The sequence below is a fragment of the Somniosus microcephalus genome, chromosome 10 (genome assembly GCF_052327205.1).
Source record: "Somniosus microcephalus isolate GS21.2 chromosome 10, FLI_Smic_1.0, whole genome shotgun sequence".
Taxonomy (NCBI): domain Eukaryota; kingdom Metazoa; phylum Chordata; class Chondrichthyes; order Squaliformes; family Somniosidae; genus Somniosus; species Somniosus microcephalus.
In genome coordinates, this window is record NC_140996.1 from 26,447,974 (window position 1) to 26,475,555 (window position 27,582).

General features: G+C 43.7%; 1 protein-coding gene across 2 annotated transcripts in view; it reads left to right on the forward strand.

Moving 5' to 3' along the window:
* slain1a (SLAIN family member 1a) overlaps positions 1 to 27,582 on the forward strand; it is a 112,148-nt gene that overhangs the window by 25,520 nt on the left and 59,046 nt on the right. For both annotated transcript variants that reach the window (XM_085998534.1, XM_085998535.1), the window contains exon 2: positions 981 to 1,120. In XM_085998534.1, the coding sequence (XP_085854660.1) occupies positions 981 to 1,120 (140 nt within the window). The remainder of the gene's footprint in view (positions 1 to 980; positions 1,121 to 27,582) is intronic.

Consider the following 27,582-nt stretch of genomic DNA (forward strand, 5'->3'; position numbering starts at 1 on the left):
CAGCCAACAGGCATTGTCCCTTGCCTATAGCATGCATTCGGAATAGCAACCCTGTTGACATTTTGCTTAAATTATTATTGTCAGGCTGACCATTATTAAGTGAATTTTCTAATAATATAAGAAGTTAATAAGAATACTTGTGTTTTTTTTTGGAAGTTTTAATTCCTTGTAGAGATTATTTTTGCCTGAAATGTGATTCTTTACACTTCTGAATTTGAAACTGGATATGCACAGTTAGGCGTTTGTGCAGCTTTAGATATCTTCTTGCTCTATGCATAGTGATTGGTTGATTAAATGAACCTTGTGCTGTTTGTCATAAAACATGTACGAGAATGCTTCCCAGTTACTTCCTAGTTATGAATTTTACTGTAGATAGGGCAAAAATGATCTGGTAGTGTAGCATCTTAATGCTGACACTATTGAGTGGTAGGATGTAGGTATCCTTTGGGTTTCCTGTTTGAATCCCTCTCTCTAATTCCCACCAATCCAGCTTTCACCCCACTCTCCGCATCGAGAGCCCTTAACCAAAGTCACCAATGACGTTCCCCGTGACTGTGACCATGGTGCATTATTCCTCCTCACTCTCTTTGCGGCCCCCAGCATCCTTTTCCAATGCCTTTCCGCCCTTGTCCTGCTCCATGGCACTGTCGTTCTCTGGCTCCACTCTTGCCTATCCGGTCATAGCCAGAACATCTTTAGCAAATGGCAGCCCCGATTTTGGTCCCTCCGTCGCCCGCTTTTTCATTTTTGGTGCACAGAAGCTACTGAAGATCACTAAAGGTTTTGAGTTTATCGCTAGATGATAATAACTGACTTTGATTAACATTGATATCGCAATTTTTTTCTCCTTGCCCGGACTGCGACTGCATTAAGAATAACTACTTTTACGCTCCCCATGAGTTTGTAAAAATGAGAATTAATTGTGGTAAGATCCATTTTTTGTGGTAAATGACTACAAATGGTATGTTTTTTCATTATAGGTTGTATGTTTCACCAAGGAAGCCGCCCACAGTGGAACAAAAAGCCCTGAGTCCTTTAGCGTGGTGCAGACAGGTGCTTGATCACCCAGGCCATGAGATTGAAGCAGCAAAACGATCATTGTGCTTTAGACTTGATCAAGGTAAGAACGATGCGCACAAAAGTTTCCTAAGTCATGCTGCTAACTGCAGTCTCATCTTTTAAATAAGCCTATAATTGTACAATTTGTTATCGTGAGCACGGCATTTGTTTCAGTATTCATTCGCGAGGGAACCATTCCCTCCATTATTCTAAATAATCCTTTATTAAAATTCATTTAATCGCAAGTCATTTGAGGAAGTAAAATTACATTCGAAAGAAGGTAGAAAGGGCTTGTCGGCTATGTAGGCAAGAACAATCCTGAAGTGTTAGCTGGCATAGAATCGTTGTGTTTTTTACCTCCTGATGAGTTTGTCAAGATTTGAATCATGCCTATTTTTCACGACTGTGATGGGAACTCTTTATATTTGCTTCAAGAGGAAGGGAAAGCTTCCATTGGTGCTTTTGTACTGTTAAGAGCATGGTTCTTCATTGACTATGGGTCACATTGCCAGAGATTCATGATGTCCGCTACCCTGATTTCTCTATGGCTCCTTGAAGGAGTCTGGAGCAAGATGTTTGCCTTTGAAAATGAAAGTGAGACTGTAAATACTGTCTGAAAAACATTTTTTAATATTTATAACTAATTGACTATATGTAAGAAGATACAGCATCACTTTTTATCAAACTAAAAACAGAATTTGTGAACGCTTAACCTATAAATCAGCAGGCCTAAAGAAGTAGCCCCTATTCAAGAAAGAAGGGAGACAGAAAGCAGGAAACTATAGGCCAGTTAGTCTAACATCTGTCATTGGGGAAAATGCCTGAATCCATTATTAAGGAAGTAGTAGCATGACACTTAGAAAATCAGAATACAATCAAGCAGAGTCAACATGGTTTTATGAAAGGGAAATTATGTTTGACAAATTTACTAGAGTTCTTTGAGGATGTAACGAGCAGGGTGGATAAAGGGGAACCAGTAGATGTAATGTATTTGGATTTCCAGAAGGCATTTGATAAGGTGCCACATAAAAGGTTACTGCACAAGATAAGAGCTCATGATGTTGGGGGTAATATATTGGCATGGATAGAGGTTTGGCTAAGTAACAAAAAACAGAGAGTTGGGATAAATGGGTCAATTTCAGGTTGGCAAACTGTAACTAGTGGGGTGCCACAGGGATTAGTGCTGGGGCCTCAATTATTTACAATCTATATTAATGACTTGGATGAAGGGACCAAATGTACTGTAGCCAAATTGCTGATGATAGAAAGATAGGTGGGAAAGCAAGTTGTGAGGAGGACACGGAGTCTGCAAAGGGATGTGGGCAAAAATTTGGCAGATGGAGTATAATGTGGAAAAATGTGAGGTTATCCACTTTGGTAGGAAGAGTAAAAAAGCAAATTATTATTATTATTTAAATGGAGAGAGACTACAGAATGCTGCAGTACAGAGGGATCTGTGTGTCCTTGTACATGAAACACAAAAAGTTAGCATGCAGGTACAGCAAGTAATTAGGAAGGCAAATGGAATGTTGGCCCTTATTGCAAGGGGTATGGAGTATAAAAGTAGGGAAGTCTTGCTACAACTGTACAGAGCACTGGTGAGGCCACATCTGGAGTACTGTGCAGTTTTGGTCTCCTTCTTTAAGGAGGGATATACTTGCATTGGAGGCAGTTCAGAGAAGGTTCACTAGGTTAATTCCAGAGATGAAGGGGTTGTCTTATGAAGAAAGGTTGAGAAGGTTGGGCCTACACTCATTGGAATTTAGAAGAATGAGAGGTGATCTTATTGAAACGTACAAGATGCTGAGGGGGCTTGCCAAGGTAGATGCAGGGAGGATGTTTCCCCTCGTGGGGGAAACTAGAACTCGGGGGCACAGTTTCAGAATAAGGGGTCGCCCATTTAAAATGGAGATGAGAAGGAATTTCTTCTCTCAGAGGGTCGTGAATCTTTGGAATTCTCTACCCCGGAGAGCTGTGGAGGCTGGGTCATTGAATATATTCAAGGCGGAGATCGACAGATATTTTGAGCTACAGGGGAGTCGAGGGTTATGGGGAGCAGGTGGGAAAGTGGAGTTGAGGCTAAGATCAGATCAGCCATGATCTTATTGAATGGCGGAGCAGGCTCGAGGGGCCGAATGGCCGACTCCTGCTCCTATTTCTTATGTAAGTGCCTCCTAACTTCTCAATTAGCCTACAATTTTAAATAATATATATATCTCTCTCTGTCAGGGTTCATTTTCAAACAATCTCTTCTAATTTGTTACTTATCTTCACTATAACAATGTTGCCTTCTTGAATTTGTTTTGAAGGACTTGCAATTACATAACGTGCACTGATGGCACTCAAAGCAGCTTGTTGTTTCTGTAGGTAAGACCAACCTAGCCTCTGTTCATAGTACATTGGTCTGTACTGAGGGACGCTCCAAGCTGTTGTCTCTTGCGTCCTTTTCTCATTTGTCGGTGTCCATTTTGAAGGTTCAGCGACTACAACTAGTTAACGTGCAGGATGGTTTAAAATTCTGAGCACCAGCAGCGACTCATTGTGACTGACGGCATCCAACAATCAATCAATAGATAATAAAAACAAAAAATGCTTGAAATACTCAGCAGGTCAGGCAGCATCTGTAGAGAGAGCGAAACAGAGTTAACGGGCTCGATTTCTTTTCAGTTCGAGGCGGCTTGGGTGCGGGACAGCTGCCTTCCGGGTTCCAGTCCCACCCCCAATGACATCAAATGCACAAACGTGATTTTGCGTCAATTGGCCTTGTTAAGCTTGCCCTGCGGGCTTGCCGGCCAATTAAGAGGAAGCTGGTGTCAGATGATGTCAGTTGATGACGCGACATCTGCCGGTTTTCTTAAAGGGGCCATGCACTTTTTTTTTGACAGCTGATTTCTTGGTGTTTGACAGCATTGAGGTGCTGCAAACACTGACGATCACTGTACAAAGGTGAGCCCTTGCACCCAGGCTCTCCAGTGACTCCCTCTTGGGCTAGAACAGATGGCAGCTGCAGGTGAGGTTACAGAAGCAATCTGTCACTGGTGAGAGAGGTTCTCCCAATGAGGTGGGACTACACATACAAATCAACTTGTTACCTACAGAGAAGTCTAAATGCATTAAAATGATTTTCCCAACATTATCTTACCTCTGAAACTCACCAGTGCACCATTGGACCCTTCACACCACTTCTGCAGCTGCCATCAATGCAGAAACATTATAGTAGACCCACAACACACCACACTTGCCTAGCGTGGTGTCCGGACATCGGGAAGCCTGCAGTCGAACTGTCAAAATTGCCAAAAGCCTCTTAACAGCCTGTTAACAACCGGTTAACACACAGTTAAGTGGCTGTAATCCTCTTCCCGCAGCTAGGTGTCGGGTCCATGTGCAAATCGGGGACCCGGCACTTGGGAAGATTGATTGGAGGTGGGTTGACGCCGGGTTTCCGACCTGCTGTCAATCTTTGCGATTTTGCCGGATGTCCCGCCTCCAAACCTGCCCCTTGAGCGCTGGCAAAATTCCAGCCAATGTGTCTGGTTGTTGACCTTTCATCAGAATGAATCAATAGAACTGTTCAGCCTTCAGGAACCCAGAGCTGCTAATCTGTAATGTAGATGGGGTCCTTTTGTTGCCTGAAATATTAAATTTAAATTTTAAATAGGATAGGAATTCCAGATATAACTTGGGCGTATTATCTCTTGACTATTGACCGTTCACCTAAACCTACTGAGAATAGTTCTATAACATTAACACTCAATAGAATGAATCAAAATTATTCATATTATTACGATTTACAAAGAATGACACAACAGGGTTTACAGTATCTGATTAATTTTGAATAGCAGTGTTGTTGTTTCACATCATAATAAGTTCTTTGTGAAAGGCTAAAACTACAGGCTGCTGTTCAGTGGATCAAATGAGCTTTTGTGTTTTTTTTTTACATTGCTCTGCCTCTTACTGTGTATCTTAATGATACGTTTATATTTGAAGGCACATAAAAGTCATTGTGCTCTCTTCCATTGCAAGGGATGCTGGGATGAGAAATGCTCCTAATAAGGAAAGATTGATTAAAAAGCATTTGGTAGCAGATGTGGCTGATGAGTATTTTGAACTCTACAAAGAGCCATCCCGCCCCCATCCGGGCCTGAATGTGTGATATATATTTACAGGTGCTCAGCCCTGCATTACTGAACACTGAGAAATAATGAGATAGTTAATACCTGAAGCACATCATATAGTAGAGTTCAGAGATTTGATTGATTGACTAGTTCTATTTTACCGAAGAGGATGTTAAAATTAACGTTGACTTATTCTGAGAGAAACCGGTAACAAGCATGACTTGCTGATATTGCCATCAGTTTAGGCAACTATAATTATTTCACAGTAACAGTTAATGCTCTGCATGTTTCAAAATGTCCGTTCGAGAAACGGTAGAAAAGAGATCGCACAAGAGATATGGAGCAGGAAAAAGGTTTTATCTGGAACCCCATGTACTATAAGCTAGAATAATAATCTTGGTTTAATGTACATTGAGGCCAATTTCCGTCTCCCTACTGTAGCAAACTGAGGTGATAATGGGCAGAAAAATGGGGAAAGAAGAAAAAGGCCGACTTACTCCTGGAGGCCCACCTCTTCAGAACTTTTGAGCAGACGTTGATCAAGGCGACCAGCCCGCCTATCAGACGCAGGTTGGGGGGCCTCATAAATATGTGCAAGTAGGGGTCACGTGACCTGGTCAGGACCCACAACGCCATTTTAGTTTCAGTCAGCGCTACCATCGCGACTTCATCAACCCGCCCACAAACCATGAGCAGTACAGGTTGGGTAGTCGCCATTTATAGGCAGGCTCCGCTGCTCATTTAAAATAGTCAAGGCTTGGGAAACATTTTGCTGATTAGTTTATAGCTTTTTTTTTAGCTACTTAGACAATTTTCAAGTGCTTGTAGTGGTTGTACACCTTTCTGAAATCTTGAGGTTTTGTCAACGCACATTTATAAAAAAAAATTTTTTAAAGTTTGTTCCGGCAATTCCACTCTGGCTAGCGGAAGAGGAGCAACAACATGAGGAAGGATCAAATAAAGTGCAGCTGGAGCGAGGCCAGATAGAAGGAGGCAAGCTCGGAGGAATCCTTACCCTCTCAAGAGGGTATCTAGGCCCAGGACAACATACGGGCTGTTCTCCGAGGACCAGCGTATAAGGAGGCTGTGCTTTTCTAGGGAGGCTGTCACAGATTTGTGTCACCTCCTACAACTCGCTGGCAATTTTGGCACTGGATTGCCTGTCAAGGTCACTATAGCTCTGAACTTCTTTGCTTCTGGCTCCTTCCAGGCTACAACAAGAGAGATCAGTAACACCAGTCAGTCTGCAGTTTATTTATGCCTTAAGCAGGTGACTGATGCCATATTTGCTAAAGCAAACTTCAAATGATACAGCGCAGAAGGAGGCTATTTGGCCCGTCGTGCCTGTGCCAGCTCTTTGAAAGAGCCATTGTTAGTCCCACTCCCCTGCTCTTTCCCCATATCCCTGCAAGGTTTTCCTTTTCAAGTATATATCTAATTCCCTTTTGAAAGTTACTATTGAATCTGCTTCCATCACCCTTTCAGGCAGCGCATTCCAGATCATCAAAACTCGATGAATAAAAAAAATTCTCCTCATTACCACTCTGGTTCTTTTGCCAATTACCTTAAATCTGTGACCTTTGATTACCGACCTTCCTGCCAGTGGAAACCGTTTCTCCCTATGTACTCTAATAAAACCCCTCAAAATTTTGAACACCTCTATTGAATTTCCACTTAACCTCCCTGCTCTAAGGAGAACAATCCCAGCTTCTCTAATCTCTCCGCATAACTGAAGTCCCTGATCCTTGGTACTGTTCTAGTAAATCTGTTTTGCACTCTCTCCAAGGCCTTGACATCCTTCCTAAAGTGCGGTGCTCAGAATTGGTCACAATACTCCAGCTGAGGTCGAACCAGTGAATTATAAAGGTTCAACATAATTTCCTTGCTTTTGCAGTCTCTGCCTGCATTTATAAAGCCAAGCATTTTTAACAGCCTTATCAACTGATCCTGCCACCTTCAAAGATTTGTGCATTTAAACATCTTGGGGGGGGGGGGTCTCTGTTCTTGCACCCCCTTTAAAATTTGCTAGTTAGTTTATATTGCCTCTCCTCATTCTTCCTTCCAAAATACATCATTTTACACTTCTCTGCATTAAATTGCATCTGCCACGTGTCTGCCCATTTCACCAGTCTGTCTATGTCCTCCTGAAGTCTGCTACTATCCTCCTCACTGTTTACTACACTATCATTCCTTTCCCCAAGGACAGCCAGAAGCAGCAGGTATAGGGTTCTGGGGTTCGCACAGAATGCAGGCTCCGGCCACCCCCCCCCCCCCCCCACTCCCCCAAAAGTAGAGGGTCATTAACTGCACCCACACCAGCTTGCAGGCTCCTTCAGAAGCGCCTGCCACTTTCCTGAATGATGAGAGCTTCCACTCCATTAATGTACAACTGTACAACTGCTGTGTGATTACCAGCAGTGCACCATACAGGTCTGTGCCCACCTTCCTGACAGATGCCATGACACATTTGTATTGCGGCAATCCTCCAGCATCTTTGCCCCTGCACAGCAAGTGAGAGGCTGGCTGCTTGCACACTTGGCTCATGACTCCTCTCGGGAGCCCACGCTCAGTGAAATCTATGGGTCAACTGGAGCCCAATTTGAGCAGACCGTTGGAGTACTGGAGCAAGAATTCCACTGCCTGGACAGGCTGGGTGGCTTCCTACAATACAGCTCAAAAACTGTCCCGTATGATAATGGTTTGATGTATGCTGCATAACTTTGCCCTGTAATGGGGACAACACGTGGGGCCACTATTAGATGAGGACCTTTTAGCAAGATGAAGTTGACGACACTGATGACCTAGAGGATGGTGAAGAAGCAGGAGGGCGGCAACACCTGACTGCAGCCAAAGCTTCTGATGATCAATCCCTGCTCCCCTGCATTAACAGTCACGTCCAGCATCAGTCCCAGTCCTTCCACCCTTCAATAAACTGCATCTGCCCAAAGGCCAACATTGATATTCACGTCACCGAACATTTCAGGATCACCAGCTATTACAGGAACATGCTGCTCACAAAGATTTCAAAAAGTTTATAATTTTACTGACTTACACAAATGTCTAGGCACCGATTATCACTTGCTGTCTTAGCTTCTCTTGTGCTTCTATGAAGTGCTTCCCAAATGGCTACAGCATGGGAGGTAAAACTCTGCTGTGACTCAGACCAGAGCTCTTGAGATACTTGTGGTCAGTGACTTCTCAGAGTTCGGAGCTAAGAGGGACCGGCTGCAAACTGCAGCAACTTGACGGCTACCAAGGCAGCCTTGCCCAGCTGCCTTTCTGGAACCAGGATGGGTGTTGATATAGTGGTTGGCGAGGGTGCAGATGTGCTGTCATCCTGAGAGATGGCAGCATGTTCCACTCCTGTTTCATGACCTCTCCTGCTATCAGGCCACAGCTCAACACTCCCACCGCTCTGCAGGAGAGCAGACTGTAAGGACCCCTGCGATCTGACAAACTCTTATCCATTCATCCTAGGCTGAGGAGATGATAAAGCCCACAGCCTCCATGGCCCTAATATGAGCATCCCTGAGAGATGCCACTATCGGGTGCCACAGATTCCTACAAGGAGGACCCAGTGCAGTATCTATTGTGGTAACCACACACTCCATAGTTGACTACAGAATGATGATGCCAAGTGCCAGAACCCCACACACGCTGTTAGTAGGCTCCGCCACCATCTCCGACATGTTGGGGTAGCTCCCTGGTAGGCAGTCTAATGCACTCAGCAATTGCCAGTGAACAGAAAGCATTTCTTCTTTTCCAGGACTGGTCCCCTAAAGTCGTCATCACGGTCAGATTCACCGATCTGATCCTTGAGCCAGGCAGGTCAGCAGCACTGTTGCGTATTGACCAGCCAGCCAAGTTCACTAATGGGACCCGCGGGGAGTTGGGATTATTTCCAGTCCACTGTAGAGAATCCTGCAAGTCAATAACCTATCATTGGTCTTGACTGGAGAAACAGCGGGAAGTCTGCCAGTAAAAGGAAAGTACTGCAGATGAGAGAAATCTGAGTTTAAAAATAGAAAATGCTGTAACCACACCGCAGGTCAGTCAGCATTTATAAAGTGAAAAGACAGATTTAATGTTTTGGGTCTATACCTTTCGTCAGAACTGAAAACTAAAAGATAAGCAGGCATTTTAATAAAGTTGGAAAGATAGACAGAAAAAGGGTGGGGCAAGTAAGTGCTCCAATTACAGAGAGGGAGTTATTGGGTGAATGACTTGCAAACTGTTAATCGAAGACTGTTGGGCGATATACAAGATCGTCTCACTGAAGCAATGAAAAGACATTAAAAGAATAAATGCACAATTTGCGAGGGTAATAATAATAATACAGAAGCGGCATCTGCAGATGAAAAGGCAGGAAAATGCCAGAAGGAAAAAAGAAAATCTGCAAATCCGAAAAGAAAACAAAAAGTGCTATCTAAATGTAGTGGGTTGGGCAGTCTCCAAAAGAGACAAAGGAAATGCCACCAATGGTACAGTCCCACCCCCAACATTGTTTTCTGACAAAGGATCTAAACCCTCCAGCACTCACTGCCCCTAGCCCACCCCACTTCATCAGCGCCCCCTGTTGTATGAAAGAATGGATAATACAGCTAAGATCTGAAGTTGCTAAAGTCAGTGTTCAAACCAGAGGGCTGCAGGGAGCCCAAGGAAAAGATAAGAGACTATTCCTGGTACTTGCGTTGAGCACTGATCGGATCAGTACTGCTTGGTTCTAGTTTACCAAACCATCACAGTACAGTCCTCACCAATGTTCAGCGCACATCTCGGCCGGTCCCGCGCAGCCTGAGACCGGCTTTTACAATGTAAAGTTTCGCGCAGCACCTTAAAGGGGCCGTACACCTTTAAAAATAAATAAATTTTAATTAAGAGGGCGCATTGGTCCCCACCACTTAAAATGTCCACATTTAAAATGGACAGTTGCTTATATTGGCCAAAAAAACGATAGCCATTATACATTTGGAATAAGGCCAATTAGAGTTGCCGGTTAAAGTGTCTTACGGGCTTTTTTTTCCGAGCAGAAATCGCTGTGCTTACTCACCTCATTAAGGTGCACTGAATGTAATGAAAGAGCCTTATCGAGGCAGACTTTATTTTAATATTTTATATTTTTGGATGAGAATCTTTCAAAACCGGCCTGGCTATGTAGGTGATATCCCCGATTAAGGACTGATCAAAGACTTGCCATTCCAGTGAATTTGTGCCTACAGCTACCGGCTGTAATGAATGGCCCAGACTTGGAAAGCTATCTGGTAAATATAGAATTCTGGTAACAGCCGGGTATTTTTGTTACATTTCACTTGTTTTTACTGATGTTTCAGCTCTCTTTAGCACGTGCTGCAGTGCGTATTTTAACTGTCTTCTCTCTGGCAGTCTTTAAAACTGTAAAATACAAATTCAGCCACTTGAGGCCAACTGACTGGAACTGAAATGATTTTATTTTTTTTAATGCTAGCGTGTTACACCTGCCATCGTGTATAGCGGGCAAATCGTGTTTGCATGTACATGCCCGCTATGAGCGGTTGGAATTGTACTTGGGGGACCCTTAGCTTCAGCTCCTGCTAATACAGCATCTAAATGTTTTGTACTAGCATAAGTGGAATATGTCCCCCTAGAAAGAAAGACTTGCATTTATATAGCACCTTTCACGACCACCAGATGTCCCAAAGCGTTTTACAGCCAATGAAATACTTTGTGAAGTGTAGTCACTGTTGTAATGTAGGAAACGCGGCAGCCAATTTGCGCACAGCAAGCTCCCACAAACAACAATGAGATAATGACCAGATAATGTATTTTTTTTAGTATTGATTGAGGATTAATTTTTTTGACCAGGACACCGGGGATAACTCCTCTGCTCCTCTTCGACATAGTGCCATGGGATCTCTTGCGTCCACCTGAGAGTGCAGACGGGGCCTCAGCCTAGATTTTTGTGCTCAAAATTTTATATATATATTTATCTCCAAATATAGGGAGAAAAGACACTCCATAATGGGCAAACAGAAACTACTTGTGCGGATTTCTCAGTAGCTTGGTTTAGAGACATGGTGATGGGTTTCTGCTTATGTCACATCTGACTGAATCCAAAATTGTTGGATTTTTTTTTGACTGTTTTGCCTGTATTTTTCCCACTATATAATGCGCTTCCTACATTGGTAAAGAATTTGATCTTAATAGCTAAAAAAATGTCTTGAGTTGAAACATAACAGTGCATCCACTCGTAAGTTGTCCAGACAATTGGGTATATTGGCCAAGCAGCATCTGATCAAGTCAATCGACTTGCATTTAACATAGAAACGCACCCCAAGGCACTTAACAGCGATTAAAGGAGAAGGCACCAAACCTTTGTTGGAAGGGTAGAAGCGGTGACCGAAAACTTGGTTGAAGAACTATTTTTGTTTTAAGAGTTTTAAAAGTGGGGAAGAAAGTAGGGAGGTGGAGGGACTTCCGAAAAGTGGGGCTGAGCCAGCTAATGGTTCTGCGACTGAAGGTGGAGTGGGGGATGCACAGGATGCCAGAGCCAGAGGATCGAAGCACGTGAAGGGGAAGTAAAGCTGAAGAAGGCAAGGCGGTGGAGTGATTTGTAGATGAGAGTGAGGATTTTAACTTCAATCCATTGGGGACAGGGAGCCAACGGTGGTTGGTGAGGGTGAAGAGTGACCAGGGCTGCTTGTAGAATAGGATGTGAGCACTGGAGATTTGGAGAGTTTTGAGTTAATGGAGGGTGGACATCAGGAGGCGGCAAACAGATCATTGGTCACGTTTACAGAGGCCATCATTGGTGACTAAGTCTGAATTCCATATTTCTCAATCCGATGGATTAACACCTTATATTTTGACAGTGCATAAGGGTGTTTTGGTCAGAAATCTGCTTAACTTGTACTGCCTACTCAGGTTGACCTTAATTTTGTACTGTTGACTCCGTTTTGTTTGGGAACCGTGGGCATCAGGTAAAATTGATGAAGTAGGTCTGCACAGATCAGGCAGCTGTGAGAGAGTTGCACTAATCGCAGCCTTGGTTTTCCTATCCCATGCATCCACCGTTCCTCCCCTTGATCATCTTTCAAACTTGCCCTGTTTTCCAATTGGAATGAATTTAAGCCCCAATTTTAACTCCAGGCAGAAATCAAGGGTGCAGGGGGGGCAAAGTAGGCTGTGATCTGCCCATAAGGAGGGTGAGGCCCGAGAGACTTTCACTCCTGGGCCTCATTACTGTGCTGCAATACTGACTCCTGCCTGAAGCCGGCAGGGATGTCATTACCGCTGCCGGGCAGAAGTCTAAATTTGTGGGGGTCAGGCTGTCGCTGGGGACCCACGGAAACGGTCGCTGGGCACCCATGGCAATGGTCCCCGACAAGCTCTTCCAGTAGTGGGGGGTGGGGAGAGGAATTGGAAAAGTCCACAATGGGGCGAGGCTGGGGGGGGCCCAAGGTAGCCTCGTGGGGCCAGGAGGAGCCAAGTTAAATTTATTATTCTTGGGGGAAATGTATTCTTGGTGATGCACCGGGGCACCTGAGGGAATACTTCCGACTTTTATTGCTCTCACCCTCTGTTGAGGGTAAGCACTTGGGTTTTGCTTTCTTTGTTGATACAGTGGCATGCGTGGGGGAGGGCAGAATTGTGCTCTCAAACTTTCATTGTGGTGTTCGGCACAGATGGTCTGGCGCACTGCAGTGCATAGCAGTGTAGATTATTACATACACGCTGCCTTGTTACTGTTGAATGCCAACCATAAACCTTCAGAATTTTTGACAGTGGAAGAAAGCTGTTCAGTGGTGCTGATGAGCATTAGCTTCTTAATTTAAGAGAAGAGTTTTATAGGAGCATGTTTAAAATTATATCTCCTGCAGTAATTTCTACAAAATAATTTTACAAATGAACATTTATTGTGGAAAAACTGTTAGCCTTTCAGAAATAATGTTTGCATGCTTTTCATTATCTGTAAATAGGGAGGTTATATATAGTAATGTGCAGTAAGATCTGTGCTCATTTGTTCGCTGATTATTCACTGCAACTATATGTTACCCAGTTTAATTACAGAGCTTGGTACAGTGCATGGAGCAATGATGTGATAATCACTGTGATGCTTGGTCTTGCCCATTTGCAAATAAAAGAACAGATGGTGAAAGACTATTGAGGATCGCAATCCTTTAACTAAGACGTGTATTGTTTTGGAAGACATTGATTGTCCACATAGATATTTCTCTTTCATATTACAGCTGTCTCCGAAATGATATAGTAAATTAACCCAGCGTGTAATGTCATTATTTATTGCTTGTTTCATATTTCTAAATTTTCTGGGCTTACCTAAGTTACAAGTACTTTCATAATGCACCATTATATTTGATGCCTGCATTATACGTAACATGTAAAGGACTTGGGGGAAATACACTACATCCTTGACATAGCCGCCACTACGAATGCAGCGCCTTTTATGTGCAATACTGGCACGTTCAATACTATTGTAATGGTTGCAACTGATAGCGATCACTTGAAGGAATAGGACACTGTGCACAGGTTATGTTTTATCATTACTTGAAGCCATTTCATCTGAACAGTACTCTAAGACAGTGCCTTGACTGAAAGCTACACCTTAGTTTTGAAGCCATATATTCTGGGAAGGGATGGCTGGTATAGACAATGCAACCTTTTTGGAAGACGCACCTTTGTCTAGAAGCATGATTTTATTTTTCAAAAGTGTGTTTGATGTTTAATTTTGTAAAAGAATACAGTGTATTTACGGCTTAAGATTGTAAAAGCAGCCGAATAGAATGCAGGGTTGTCTAGATGTTGACCGTTTCTGTGGCAGCATCGTGTGGGGCTAATATGCACTGTTTTAACATCAGATTGCAAACGCTTCATATGAAGTGAAACCAGTCTCCAATAACTTTTTTTTAGCAACCTTCTGGTGGTCCACCATTCAATGTTTTATTGTTGGAATCAAAATAAGACTTCTTCAAATCCGCTTCACGGTGAAAACCAACTCTCCTGAGTGAAGTAATATGTGGAAACTTGAAGCGCACAATTTTAGCAAGTACTCAGCAGTTGGAAATGAATTCTGTTCAGTTACTGGTATAAGTATATTTTCTGATCACTGGTGATATCATCCATTCCGCGTTCACAATAACTGCACACGTGACATTCTAAGCTGCTGCTTGTGTATATTGAGTAGAATAACCGTAGGGTGTAGTTGTCGAAATTGTAACAAGAGCAGGTATCTCAAATATTTGACCATAATGGTTCCTGGGTGCATGGAGATACTCGGAGAAGTTGTGTGGAGGTGCCCAGAGCTTCCGACCTGAGGGAAAAAAACTGAGGATAAAATCGCCTGGCGTGGTCAAACTGGCCAGGCCTGCAGAAATGTTGGCAGTGATTTCTGAACTTGAAACCTTCTATTCTCATCAACCAAATATGTCCCTCCCACCCACCCACCCCTCCTCCTAGCCTTTTTGCATGGACTGATTGGCAAGCCTCTGCACTGTGATGTACAGCATGTTTTTGGCCTGTCTGTTCTTTTAGTCGTACTATAGCGTGCTGTTCTTACCGGGAGGAACATTGGTTGGATGGTTGCTAAGGTGATTTGGGGAGTGGAGGGGTAGGGGAAGCTTGTGCACCTGGCTTGCAATCGTGAGCAATAAATGATTCGTACCCTTAGTTATACTGACGCTAAAAGAACCAAAAAAATCATTTATTTGTTTGATACAAAATATGCAAGCAAATTAAGCACTCATAAGTGTAAGCATATTGTAATACCTTGGTGACATTCAATAGCGTGAGAGTGAGTGGGCATTTATAATAATACTTGGGTTTGTATGAAACCATTCGTATTGAAATGTTTAGAAGTGGTTCACACAATTCATTTTTGACAAGCATTGAGTGTTATGAAGATAAAATGTAATGGCTATTCTGCGACAACACCTCGTAAGTAGTTATGAGATCTGTTTTGTGGTGGTATTGGTTGGGAGGAATCTGGTCCCGTGCACCGGGAAAACTTTTCAAATACAGGTAGTGCCATGGGATCTTTAATAGCCATCTGAACCACTTGATGCCAGATAGTCCCCGACAATTGGGAAAGATCGTGAGTTGAAGGGATGAGGTTCAGCTCGGCAATCGTGAGGGAGGGAAAGATCACAGGCCAGAAGGGGGTTGTGGGGGGCGGGGTGGAGGAGAGGTCACGATCGGCAAAAGATTTGTTGAGGGGCCGGGGGAGCACTCCTGCTGCTTCTGGCTCACGAGCAGTGCTGTAAATGCATTTGCCAAGCTGGACCTGGCCGCTCCCATCTCTGTCGGGAAACCTGACCCGCCGGCCAGTGGTAAACTTAAATCAGGCTCCCAACTGCATGGTGGGAGACTGAAATAAATATTATAATCAAATGACCCGCCTCTCGAGAGCGGGACTCGGACATGGCTCGCATCCCCCTGCTGTAAAAATGGCAGCAGGCATGTATGCGGTGGGTTGGGGTTGTGTTTCGTGATTTAAAATTTTAACCCCCCCCCCCCCCCCCCCAATTATGGGTGGGGATGGGGGATAATATCGACCCCATAGATGCTACTCTTGAAATGAAGGGAAACTGAAAGCTTGGGTGCACTAACGGGAAAGCCACAAACTTTTTGTGCCTGTTCCACCAGCCCTGCTTTAGCAAATGAAGGTTAGTTCCAAATTCAACCTGGCGTTCGTGAATCAAAGTCTGGAAAACCATCCATACATAGCAGAAATGGTGTGGGCTTTATTGCTGCCATTCTGTGCAAGCTTGGATTAATACTGAATGTTGAAAAGCAGCTATTCTAAACAGAGATGTGCAAAATTTAGCCAGCAGGTCAAATTTAAGGGGATGTGTGTGATTTAAGGGTGGTGTGCATATGGGGCCAAATATTCTTCAGCCTTTAGAAAGCTTCAAAAATGAATATCCGCCTCTGCCAAGGTTTGTGGGGAGTGGAGGGGAAGGAGTGGCGGGCAGAATCGAAGTAAAAGGAAACCCAATGTGAAGGCACGAGACCGAATCTGTGGGCAAGTAATGGAGCGGTGCACTGCCCAACTCCCTGTTTGATGGCTGGCAAAGTGAATCTGCTGCTGCATGAGGGGGGTGCGAGGAAAGGCACCTTGTTTGGAACTTCACCAGTCCTCCCCAGCTTGCCTGTCACGAGGTGTCAGCCAGCCGTAGCGGTCTGTATAGTAGCACCGTTACCATTTACTATGCGTTGTACTCTTGGGAACCCCAGCACTCAGGAAATGTTCTATGTCTTGTTGAGCTGATTTCTCCTTTCCACAGAGAAAGTGGTGAAGATTTTGACACTTGCAGATAAAATCTCTTTTGCTCGACACAGCTAGCTGACTTATTGATGTGGCACTCGTTACCAGTGCTAGTTTGGAAGGAACCAGTGACGTAAAGGTTTTATGCACACTTGTGGGAAGAGCCATCACTGTGGTGCAAGTTGTCTTCAGGTTGGCTTCCAAGAGATGGCTATGTGACAGCCCCCTTATAAAGCAAGGGCAGCAGATACAGGAAGGACCATCTGGGCATGTCATAGTAGATCTGCCTTTAGCACTTCCGCTTCATGAAGGGGCTGCCATTTAGTCGTGGCCTCTCTTCCCAAGTGCCCAGATTAGCAGACACCTTATGCAAGCCTGTGAACATACAGCATGCACGCACCTTCTGTTAGTGGTGTGCTTGACGTTTGTTGCTTGCCACATTTCATGGGCCACAGGGCAAACATATTGTCAACAGAGTGCCATGATAAAAACAAAATGGTCATGCCTCTATTTGAAAAGTACGTGAATAGTTGCCAGAGTTGTTATGTCTGAAACACTCAAGTTGATGTAGTAATGTAATAACTGCTTTTATTTCAGATTCTCTGGAACATTCTCTCTAGATATAACAAACAGAGGAGACCTGTACTGTAATTGCAACAGGATGCTTGCTCCTATCAGGGGACCTTCTAGTGTCCAATTAACAATATGCAAGTACAATATGTTTCACTTTTTCCCCTCTCCGAATTCCAAAGTGACAATAACCATCTCCAAGAATAAGCCTGGTTAACAGCTAAATAACATTGGCCCAGAAATTTGGATCAGGTGTTTGCCGCGCGTGCAAGCCCCCGATGTGCACTCACCCGGCGCGCCGACATCTGAAGCCTGGGCCTGCTTGGAATTCCTGTCACTGGCCTAGTTCCGATGTTGGCGCGCTGTGCTTACCTGATCCAGCGGCGTAGTTAGTTTGATGTGCCAGCTGGGATCAGGTGAGCACTGTGCAGCCAATCAGGGGAGGGGAAACTTCATTCATGAGTTTGATAGTAAGAACTGTCAAACTCATGAAAAGTACGGGCGCCCAAAAGACTAGTTTAACTTTAAATAAAATTTAAAAAAACATCCCAATAATTAAATAAACTATAAATAACTTTTAAAAAACTATTTTAAACAATTAATCACATTTTTGAAAATAATTTTTTTTTAAATCGGGTCTAAAACTACACTTACCTTACTGTAAAGTCCTTAAAAACAATAAAGCTGTGGAAAAAATGTTATAATTTTAAGTAATAGACCACTTAACTTAAAGAATGAAGTCCTTGTGTCTCCTACACACGCGCAAACCTGTGGGGGGGAAAAAAAGGAATTTCAGCGCGCACGTGCAGACTCCTGCGCGCACGTGTTCGTCCTCTGAACCCCTTGGTTCAGAGGACAGGAAATGCCGGTTTTCCGCGCATGCACTGTGCATGCTGAAATCCGGCACTTCCATCGGGCCCACGCGTGAATACCCCGTCCGTACTCGCGCGTTGGGCCCGGAATTACTGGGCCATTAAGTAAAGAAATTCTGAAACTATGTCATACAAAAATAGAGCACAAAAGCCAGGTAGTTATGCTAAACCTATATAAAACACTAATTCAGCCCCAGCTTGAATAGTGTGCCCAATTCTGGGCACCACACTTTAGGAAGGATGTGAAGGCTTTGGAGAGGGTACAGAAAAGATTTACTAGAATGGTTCCAGAGATGAGGGATTACAGTTACGTGGATAGACTAGAGAAGCTAGGGTTGTTTTCCTTGAGCACAGAAGGCTTAGAGGAGATTTTATAGAGATATTTAAAATCATGAAGGATTTAGATAAAGTAAAGATAAACTTTTCAATGGCTGAACGGTCGATAACGAGAGGGCACAGATTTCTGGTGATTGGTAAAAGAACCAGAGGCGACATGAGGAAAAACTTTACGCAGCGAGTGGTTAGGATTTGGAATGCGCTGCCTGATAGGGCGTTGGATACAGATTCAATAGTAGCCTTCAACAGGAAATTGGATAAATACGTGAAGGAGAAAAAATTGGAGGGATATGGGGAAAGAGCCGGGGAGTGGGACCAATACAAAAGCAAAATACTGCGGATGCTGGAAATCTGAAATAAAAACAGAAAATGCTGGAAATACTCAGCAGGTCAGGCAGCATCTGTGGAGAGAGAAACAGAGTTAACGTTTCAGGTCAAAGGGTCATCGACCTGAAACGTCAACTCTGATTCTCTCTCCACAGATGCTGCCTGACCTGCTGAGTATTTCCAGCATTTTCTGTTTTTATTAGGGAGTGGGACTAACAGGATTGCTCTTTGAAAGAGACTTGATTGGCCAAATGCCTCCTTCTGTGCTGCACTACATGATTCTATCCCATAATATGCAGGAAAGATGGGTTATGTTAACATGAGAACCGTGATGAAAACCTACACGCAAAGCTATCTAGAAGTCTAAACGATTTGGAGCTTTCCTTGACCTTTGAAGATATCTTGGAGTAGGTTTAACCATTAGCTGGGACTAATAACCGGAGCAGTCGAGTCAGCCTTGGCTCAATGGTAGCACTCTCCCCTCTGAATCGGAAGGTTGTGGATTCAAGCCCCACTCCAGAGACTTGAGCACATAATCTCGGTTGATATTTCTGTGCAGTACTGAGGAAGTGCTTCACTGTCTAAGGTGCTGCATTTCAGATGAGACATGAGCCCTTTCAGGTGGATGTAAAAGATTCCATGGCACTATTCTAAGAGGAGCAAGGGAGTTCGCCTGGTGCTTTGGCCAACCTTTATCTCTGAACCAACACACAAAACAGATGATTTTTCATCTATTTCATTGCTGTTTGTGGGACCTTGCTGTGTGCAAATTGCCTGTTGTGTTACCTGCACTACAACAGTGACTACACTTCAAAAGTACTCCATTGGCTGTAAAGTGCTTTGGGACATTTTGAGGTCATGAAAGATGCTATACAAATGCAAGTCTTTCTTTCTCATGGTAACTTCTCGGGTTTGGTTTCAACATTGTTGTGTTCACCGCTTTCTTCAGAGACTGTCCTGGAGATTTGTCTCCAGAATTAGGAGCACGAGCCACGTCCTGGGAGGATGATTGGTTCGTAACACAAGAATAGGCAAAATATCTGAAGCTTTCTGAGGACTTGTAACAGTTACTTGCTTAGTATCAGTTGTCAGCTCCTGAACCTGTTTCATTAACTGTTGAAACATCTGTGGTGTGAACTGGCTCAGGATGCTTCTCGCTCTTTGGATTAGTTCCTGTGATTTTTGTACTTCAGGACCATAACGAGCTCCTTATTCACTTTGTGACTGCCTTCCAAAATCTGCATAGACCGGTGCGACGTCTCGGCCCTTGGACAGCATTCGTGATGGGTCTGAATATCTTGTTATTAGTGTTGGTTTGGTTAATCTTGTGAAGAACAATATCGCTGTTTGCTGGCAAGCCAGCTGGTTCCTGGATACTGACAGGGGGGTAAGTGGAAGCCAAGGAAAAATCCCTGGTCATCTCGCTTCTTTCCCTCCAGGATTTAGAAATTTCTACTGCTTCATCGAAGCCACACACCAGTCTGCCATCAGGGCTTGTTTTGGTGCATTCACTCTCAGAAACAATCTCCGAACCATTTTGCTCAGGTTTTCTTGATTATGCCCTCGCATTCCGTGCAATCTAATTCCTCTGATATTCTTTCCTTTGGAGCATAGGATAACCCTGCGATCTTAACATTTTTTTGCCTTTGCCTGCTCTTTCACGTTAATTGGATACGCTTTGCTGGACCAAGTTTCGGGCTGATTAAGGACTTGTACTTTTCTATACGTATGTCCATGGGTTTTGGAGTAGTGATCTTCTTAGTACTGGCCCATTTTAACTTCATGATACAAAGCCAATTGCCCCTTTCCTGCTATGGGATATACAGGAAAATGCATTTCTTCTTCATATGTATCACCTTATGGTGCGATTTCATCCTCTGGTTCTTTGTCAAAACTGACGTAATGGATTTTCTTCTGTTGATTCCTCACAGCACTACAGGAAACTCTTGATTTACCGGCACCCAAACAACCGGAAATCTCGGTTAACCGGCAAAATTCAGGAGTAGGTTCAGTTAAGTTTTTCTTCATATTAGTGGCCGTTCCTGGATCTGTGGCTGTGTAATCGGGGGGTTCCTGCACTTGTTGCTAAGCAACAGGGGTGCTTGGTCTGTGGCTGGGGTTCCTGCAGCTGTTGCTAAGCAACAGGGAAGCCTGGATTTGTTGCTGTGTACAGAGCTCTCGTACCTTTTAACTATAACTCTCTGTAATTCGGACTTTTTGATAAACCGGCACCACGCCGGTCCCGTCGGTGCCGGATAAAAAAAGAGTTTCCTGTAATATGATTTCAATCTACTGGCTTCTAGCTACCAGCAACAATTTGCTAAATGGATGGATTCCATGAATTTATAGCATTTGACCATTTATTTTTTAATTTTTTAAAAGCATCGGTCTGGATGATTATTTTTACAACATAGTTGAGTGACTCTGGAACTGTTAGACTCTGGCCTGTAACTCGCTAACATGCCTGGCTGCAGTCTCCATCCTAAGTGGTATTTCAAGAGCTCTATCAGATGTGAGCTTGTCTTCTACCGACAGTTTCCTCTGTATCGACATTTCCTTCAAACCTCAGACAAAGTGGTCTCTTATTGCGTTGTCGAGAAACTCACCAAAGTCTCCTGTTTCAGACAGTTTCTTCAGTCCTGCCACAGACTGAGAAGCATTTTTATCATTCGTTTGCTTTCTCTGGTTAAACTTGAACTGTTCCACAGCAACAAGTGGCTTCAGGATCAGAACCAACTCCTCATACGTTTTATCTTTAGGCTGGGCAGGAGCATTCAGATTTTTAATCAATATATATGTTGCAGGTCTGCAGATAATAAGCAAAACTACTCTCTTTCCCTGTGCTCTCTGATCTACATTGGCTCCTGGTTAAGCAACGCCTCGATTTTAAAATTCTCATCCTTGTTTTCAAATCCCTCCATGGCCTTGCCCCTCCCTATCTCTGTAATCTCCTCCAGCCCCACAACCCCCTGAGAGATCTGCGCTCCTCCGGTTCTAGCCTCTTGAGCATCCCTGATTATAATCGCCCTACCATTGGCGGCCGTGCCTTCTGTGGCCTAGGCCCTAAACTCTGGAATTCCCTCCTTAAACCTCTCTGCCTCTCTTTCCTCCTTTTAAGACGCTCCTTAAAACCTGTCTCTTTGATAAAGCTTTTGGTCACCTGCCCTAATCATCTTGCGTGGCTCAGTGTCAAATTTTGTTTTATAACGCTCCTGTGAAGCACCTTGGGATGTTTTACTACATTAAAGACAGAATGGGCTGTATATTCCGATGCCTACGGGTGTGTACGAGCTGTGTACACACCTGTAGGGACATCGGAAATGCTGGTTTCAGGCATGTGAAGCGCATGCGCAGAAAACCGGTATTGCCGATCTGTCAAGAATGCTCTTGACGCCTGCCCTGGAGAAGGGCCTCTGGGGTGGAGAGTTCCGCTTTCTGGAGAACCTCTGACCGCAGAAAACACTTAGAAATCTTACGCCTGGTAAATGCCTGCGTAAGGCCTGCTTTTGCCAGGATAAGATTTGAAAAAAGTAAAAAAAAAAAAAAAAAATTTTCACTCATATTTATAATTTTAAAATACTTTTGAAAAAAGGTAAGTTTATTTTTAGCCCAGTAAAAAAAGCTTTAATTATTTTTTCAAAAAATTAAATTTTTGTTTAAAATATTTATTTTGTAATTTCAACTCATTTAAAAATGTGATGGGTTTAAAAAAAAATTATTTCATGTTTTAGTGTTTTTGGGGTGATCTCCATTCATATATTTGATAGGTCTATCTGTCAAGTGTATGAAGGGAGATTCCCTTCTCCTATTGGCACCCCATGGCCCACGTGATCCCAGGGATGCTTGCGAACTGGGATACGTGGGCCCTGCACATTTCGAGTTCGGAGAGGGCCCAGGAGCGGAAGTATACGCACCTCGGGAGCCCTCTGGTAAGTTCGTAGATTTTTTCCAGATCGGAGGCCTCCGCACGCAGGAAAATACGGGCCTATATAAATAAAGTTGCAGTTGTTGTGTCTGTTCTAATATAATTTGCCACAAAATAAAAATTGTCTTTCAACATATTCACTCCAGCTGGACCCCAGCCGGTACTCTTTGATTTTTCCAACCAGCGCTGACATGATAAAATTGCAGTGATAAGGTTAATTGCTATTTAATTAACTAAGGTGTCCAATATTCAGAATGTGCTGCTCGTTATCATTGTTGCTAATTGTTGTGTTTGATAAACACTCAAGTTGGTGTTGTAATGTAATGACCAGACTGTCTGAAACATTGGGGGTAAGTTTAACCTAATTCACCCATCGGGAATCTGCCTGGATTGGGTACAACGCTGGTTTTACACCCCATCCAATTTTACTGTCCATTGAAGTAAATGGAGGGCATTATTGGGCGGGTTGTAAAACCGGCATTGCACCCGATTCTGTGGGAGTTAAGTTCAAATTACCCTCATTCTCTAGATATAACAAACCACATAAGAGAAAACTCTGCGGTGTAATTGCTACAGGATCCTTGCTCTTAACAGGGGGGCCCTCGAGCGTTCAGTTAACAATATGCAAAATACAGTACATATCAAGAGTGTTGTGGATTTTTCTGGTGTCCCTGACAACTACGTGTGCAGGAAGTGTATCCAGCTGCAGCTACCGACAGACCACATTGCGGCGCTGGAGCTGCGATTGGATGCATACTGGAGCGTTCACGATGCTGAGGACGTCGTGAATTGCACGTTTAGCGAGTTGGACACACCGCAGGTATAGGTTGGACAGGCAAGAAGGGAATGGGTGACCAACAGGCAGAGTACTAGGCACAGACAGTTAGTGCAGGGGTCCCCCGTGGACATCCCCCTCTCAAACAGATACACCACTTTGAGTACTGTTGGGGATGGCTTATCAGAGGAAGGCAGCAGTAGCCAACTTCCTGGCACCAAGGGTGGCTCTGCTGCACAGGACGGGAGGAAAAAGAGGGGTAGAGCTATAGTAATAAGGGATTCTATTGTAAGGGGAATAGATAGGTGTTTCTGCGGCTGCAAACGAGACTCCAGGATGGTGTGTTGGCTCCCTGGTGCAAGGGTCAAGGATATCTCGGAGTGGCTGCAGAACATTTTGGAAGGGGAGGGTGAACAGCCAGTTGTCGTGGTGCATATAGGTACCAACGATATAGGTAAAAACCGGGATGAGGTCCTAAAAGCTGAATATAAGGAGGAGGTAAATTTAAAAAATAGGACCTCAAAGGTAGTAATCTCAGGATTGCTACCAGTGCCACGTGCTAGTCAGAGTAGAAATAGAAGGATATTTCAGATGAATACGTGGCTAGAGGAATGGTGCAAGGAGGAGGGATTCAAGTTCCTGGGACATTGGAACCGGTTCTGGGGGAGGTGGGACCAGTTCAAACCGGACGGTTTGCACCTGGGCAGGCTGGAACCGATGTCCTAGGGGGTGTGTTTGCTAGTGCTCTGGGGGAGGGTTTAAACTAAGATGGCAGGGGGTTGGGAACCTGAGCAGGGGGACAGAGGAAAGGGAAACTAGGATAAAAGCAAAAGAAAGAAAGGAGAAAAACAAAAGTGGCAGTCAGAGAAATCAATGGTTTAAATCAAACATGGCCACAGTAAATAATAATTCTAATAGGTCTAAGAGCGTTAAAAATAAGCCTGAAGGCTTTGTGTCTTAATGCGAGGAGCATTCGTAATAAGGTGGATGAATTGGCTGCGCAAATAGAGGTAAACAAATATGATTTGGTTGGGATTACGGAAACGTGGCTCAAGGATGGCCAAGGCTGGGAACTCAACATCCAGGGGTATTCAATATTCAGGAAAGATAGGCAAAAAGGAAAGGGAGGTGGGCTAGCATTACTGGTTAAAGAAGGGATTAACACAATTGTAAGGAAGGATATTGGCTCTGATGATGTGGAATCTGTATGGGTAGAATTGAGAAATACCAAGGGGCAGAAAACGTTAGTGGGAGTGGTATATAGACCTCCAAACAGTAAGGCGGAGGTTGGGGATGGCATTAAAAGGGAAATTAAAGAAGCGTGCAATAAGGGCACAGCAGTCATCATGGGTGACTTTAATCTACATATAGATTGGGCTAACCAAATTAGTAACAATACTGTGGAGGAGGAATTCCTGGAGTGTTTACGGGATGGTTTCCTGGACCAATATGTCGAGGAACCAACCAGAGATCAGGTCATCCTAGGCTGGGTATTATGTAATGAGACAGGATTAATTAGCAATCTTGTTGTACGAGGCCCCTTGGGTCAGAGCGATCATAATATGATAGAATTCTTCATTAAGATGGAGAATGAAGTAGTTGACTCAGAGACTAGGGTCCTAAATTTAAATAGGCGCGAGTTGGGTAGGATTGATTGGGGAATGTCACTCAAAGGGTTGACGGTGGATAGGCAATGGCAAACATTCAAAGACCGCATGGATGAACTACAGAAAATGTTCATCCCAGTTTGGCATGAAAATAAAACAAAAAAGGTGACTCAACCGTGGCTAACAAGGGAAATTAGGGATAGCATAAGATCCAAGGAGAGGACATATAAATTGGCCAGAAAAAGCAATAATCCTGAGGATTGGGAGCAATTTAGGATTCAACAAAGGAGGACAAAGGGATTAATTAAGGAAGGGAAAATAGAATGAGAGTAAGCTTGCAGGGAACATAATAACTGACTGTAAAAGCTTTTATAGATATGTGAAGAGAAAAAGATTGGTGAAGTCAAGCGTAGGTCCCTTGCAGTCAGAATCAGGGGAATTTATAATGGGTAACAAAGAAATGGCAGACCAACTAAATACATATTTTGGTTCTGTCTTCACAAAGGAGGACACAAATAACCTCCCAGAGATGCCGGGAAACATAGGGTCTGATGAAAGGGAGGAACTGAAATAAATCAGTATTTGTAGGGAAATGGTGTTAGGGAAATTGATGGGATTGAAGGCCGATAAATCCCCAGGGCCTGATAATCTACGTCCTAGGGTACTTAAGGAAGTGGCCCTAGAAATAATAGATGCATTGCTGATCATTTTCCAACATTCGATGGAATCTGGAACAGTACCCATGGATCGGTCCTTGGACCCCAGCTATTCACAATATATATTAATGATCTAGACAAGGGAACTAGATGTAATATCTCCAAATTTGCAGACGACACAAAGCTGGGTGGGTGTGTGTGCTGTGAGGAGGATGTCGAGAAACTCCAGGATGATTTGAACATGTTGGGTGATTGGGCAGAAACATGGCAGATGCAATATAACATGGATAAATGTGAGTTTGTCCACTTTGGTGGCAAAAACAGGAAGGCAGATTATTATCTAAATGGCAATAGATTGGGAGAAGGGGACGTGCAATGAGACCTGGGTGTCCTTGTGCACCAGTCGCTGAAGGTAAGCATGCAGGTGCAGCAGGTGGTTAAGAAGGGTTGAGATTGCTTTGCCCAGTATTTATTTTTTTTCCTTCTCTGTACTGACCTCCTACCATGGTCCATACCACGATGAAAGGGCTGAATTATTTGCCACTCGTGAGGTTTTTTTTTCCAGCTTCTTCTAAATCTGTGTAAGCAGGGAGGACCTGACGAGAGAAGTTTCTACTGTGAATAGCCTGGGGAATGCTGGACCACATACTGGGCACGAAATTAAAGGGAGTTGTGGAATTAATTGTTCTTGCCTTGGAAGCTATAAGTTTGTAAAATCTATTTATAAAAAAAAAAAAAGGAGCTGAATTTAGCCTGTGCTCAAATTAGATCTCATTAATACCGTCATGCACGTTTGCTTCCTGCAGAAGCTCCATTCTCTCCCTGGTTGCTTCTCCCAGCTGAGAGAGTTTTACATAGAATTACATAAAGTCTGGCACAGAAACAGGCCATTCGGCCCAACTGATCCATGCCGGTGTTTATGCTCCACACGAGCCTCTTCCCACCCCTCTTCATCTAATCCTATCAGCTTATCCTTCTATTACTTTCTCCCTCGTGCTTATCTAGCTTCCCCTTAAATGCATCTATGCCATGTTTTTGAGCCACGCTGAACGTCAATGTGTCTATAACATGATATAATGAATGCCATTGGAATTGGCATCAGTTTTCCTGGACTAGGGAAGCAAAAAATCAGCAAGGATTCCTAATCTCAAAATCAGCAAGGATTCCTAATCTCGACTACTATCTGGTGACTCCTACAAAAGTGTGTGTGTGTGTGTGTTATACCCAGTGGAAGAATAGGTTGTTGACAGTTATTTACGTTCATACATGAAGATTGGCTAGTTGGGCCAAGGCACTGGCGGGCTGGCATACAACCATACAAGTTAGCGCCTTCACGGAAGAACGAATGAAACAAAATTATATTATGCAAAATTATAGTATTCTACATTAATTTTTATGGTAGTTCAAAATTTAATTCCAAAATTCAACCTCCAGTCCTGTTGTAGTGCATTGGCTCATTTACTACATCTTGGTCCCATTGCCCTTGACCCAGCACGGAAAACCAGTTTTGTCTGAAATTCCTCTCTCTCTCTCTGCTATTCCAGTGGAAGCTCTAACCTATTTAAAATGAATGGGTCAATTCCTCTGCTAAAACATCAGAGAAATTTTAGACTAACATAATTAAGCATTCGTGTGCTATTATTGGGCCAGAAATTCCAGGCCAGAAGCGTGAGTACGGTCAGGTTACTCACGCATCTGGCCGTTGGAAATGCCGGCGTTCAGCAGGAACAGCGCATGCGGGGAACGCCGGCATTTCCAGACCCGAGGTCTATTCACAGCACGTGCGACTGCACAGGCAGCGCTTGCGCAGTGAACTTTGTAGATTTCACTGATGGATTCAGTGAGGGTAAGTCCCTAGAACTTGCACTTAAAAAAAGCAAGTGTAAAGTTGTTCATTGGCTGGGGAAGGAGATATATTTTATGGAGGAGCTTATGAAATGCAATATTTAGGTTTGGGAAAGGGAGGGAAGTTATTTTAAGAAATTTTAACTAAGTTTTAAACTTTAATTTTTTTTTTTTTAAACGGCTTTTCAGAACGGTAGGTAGAAGGAGCAATTGTGGCTGTGTGAATGGAATGTGAGAA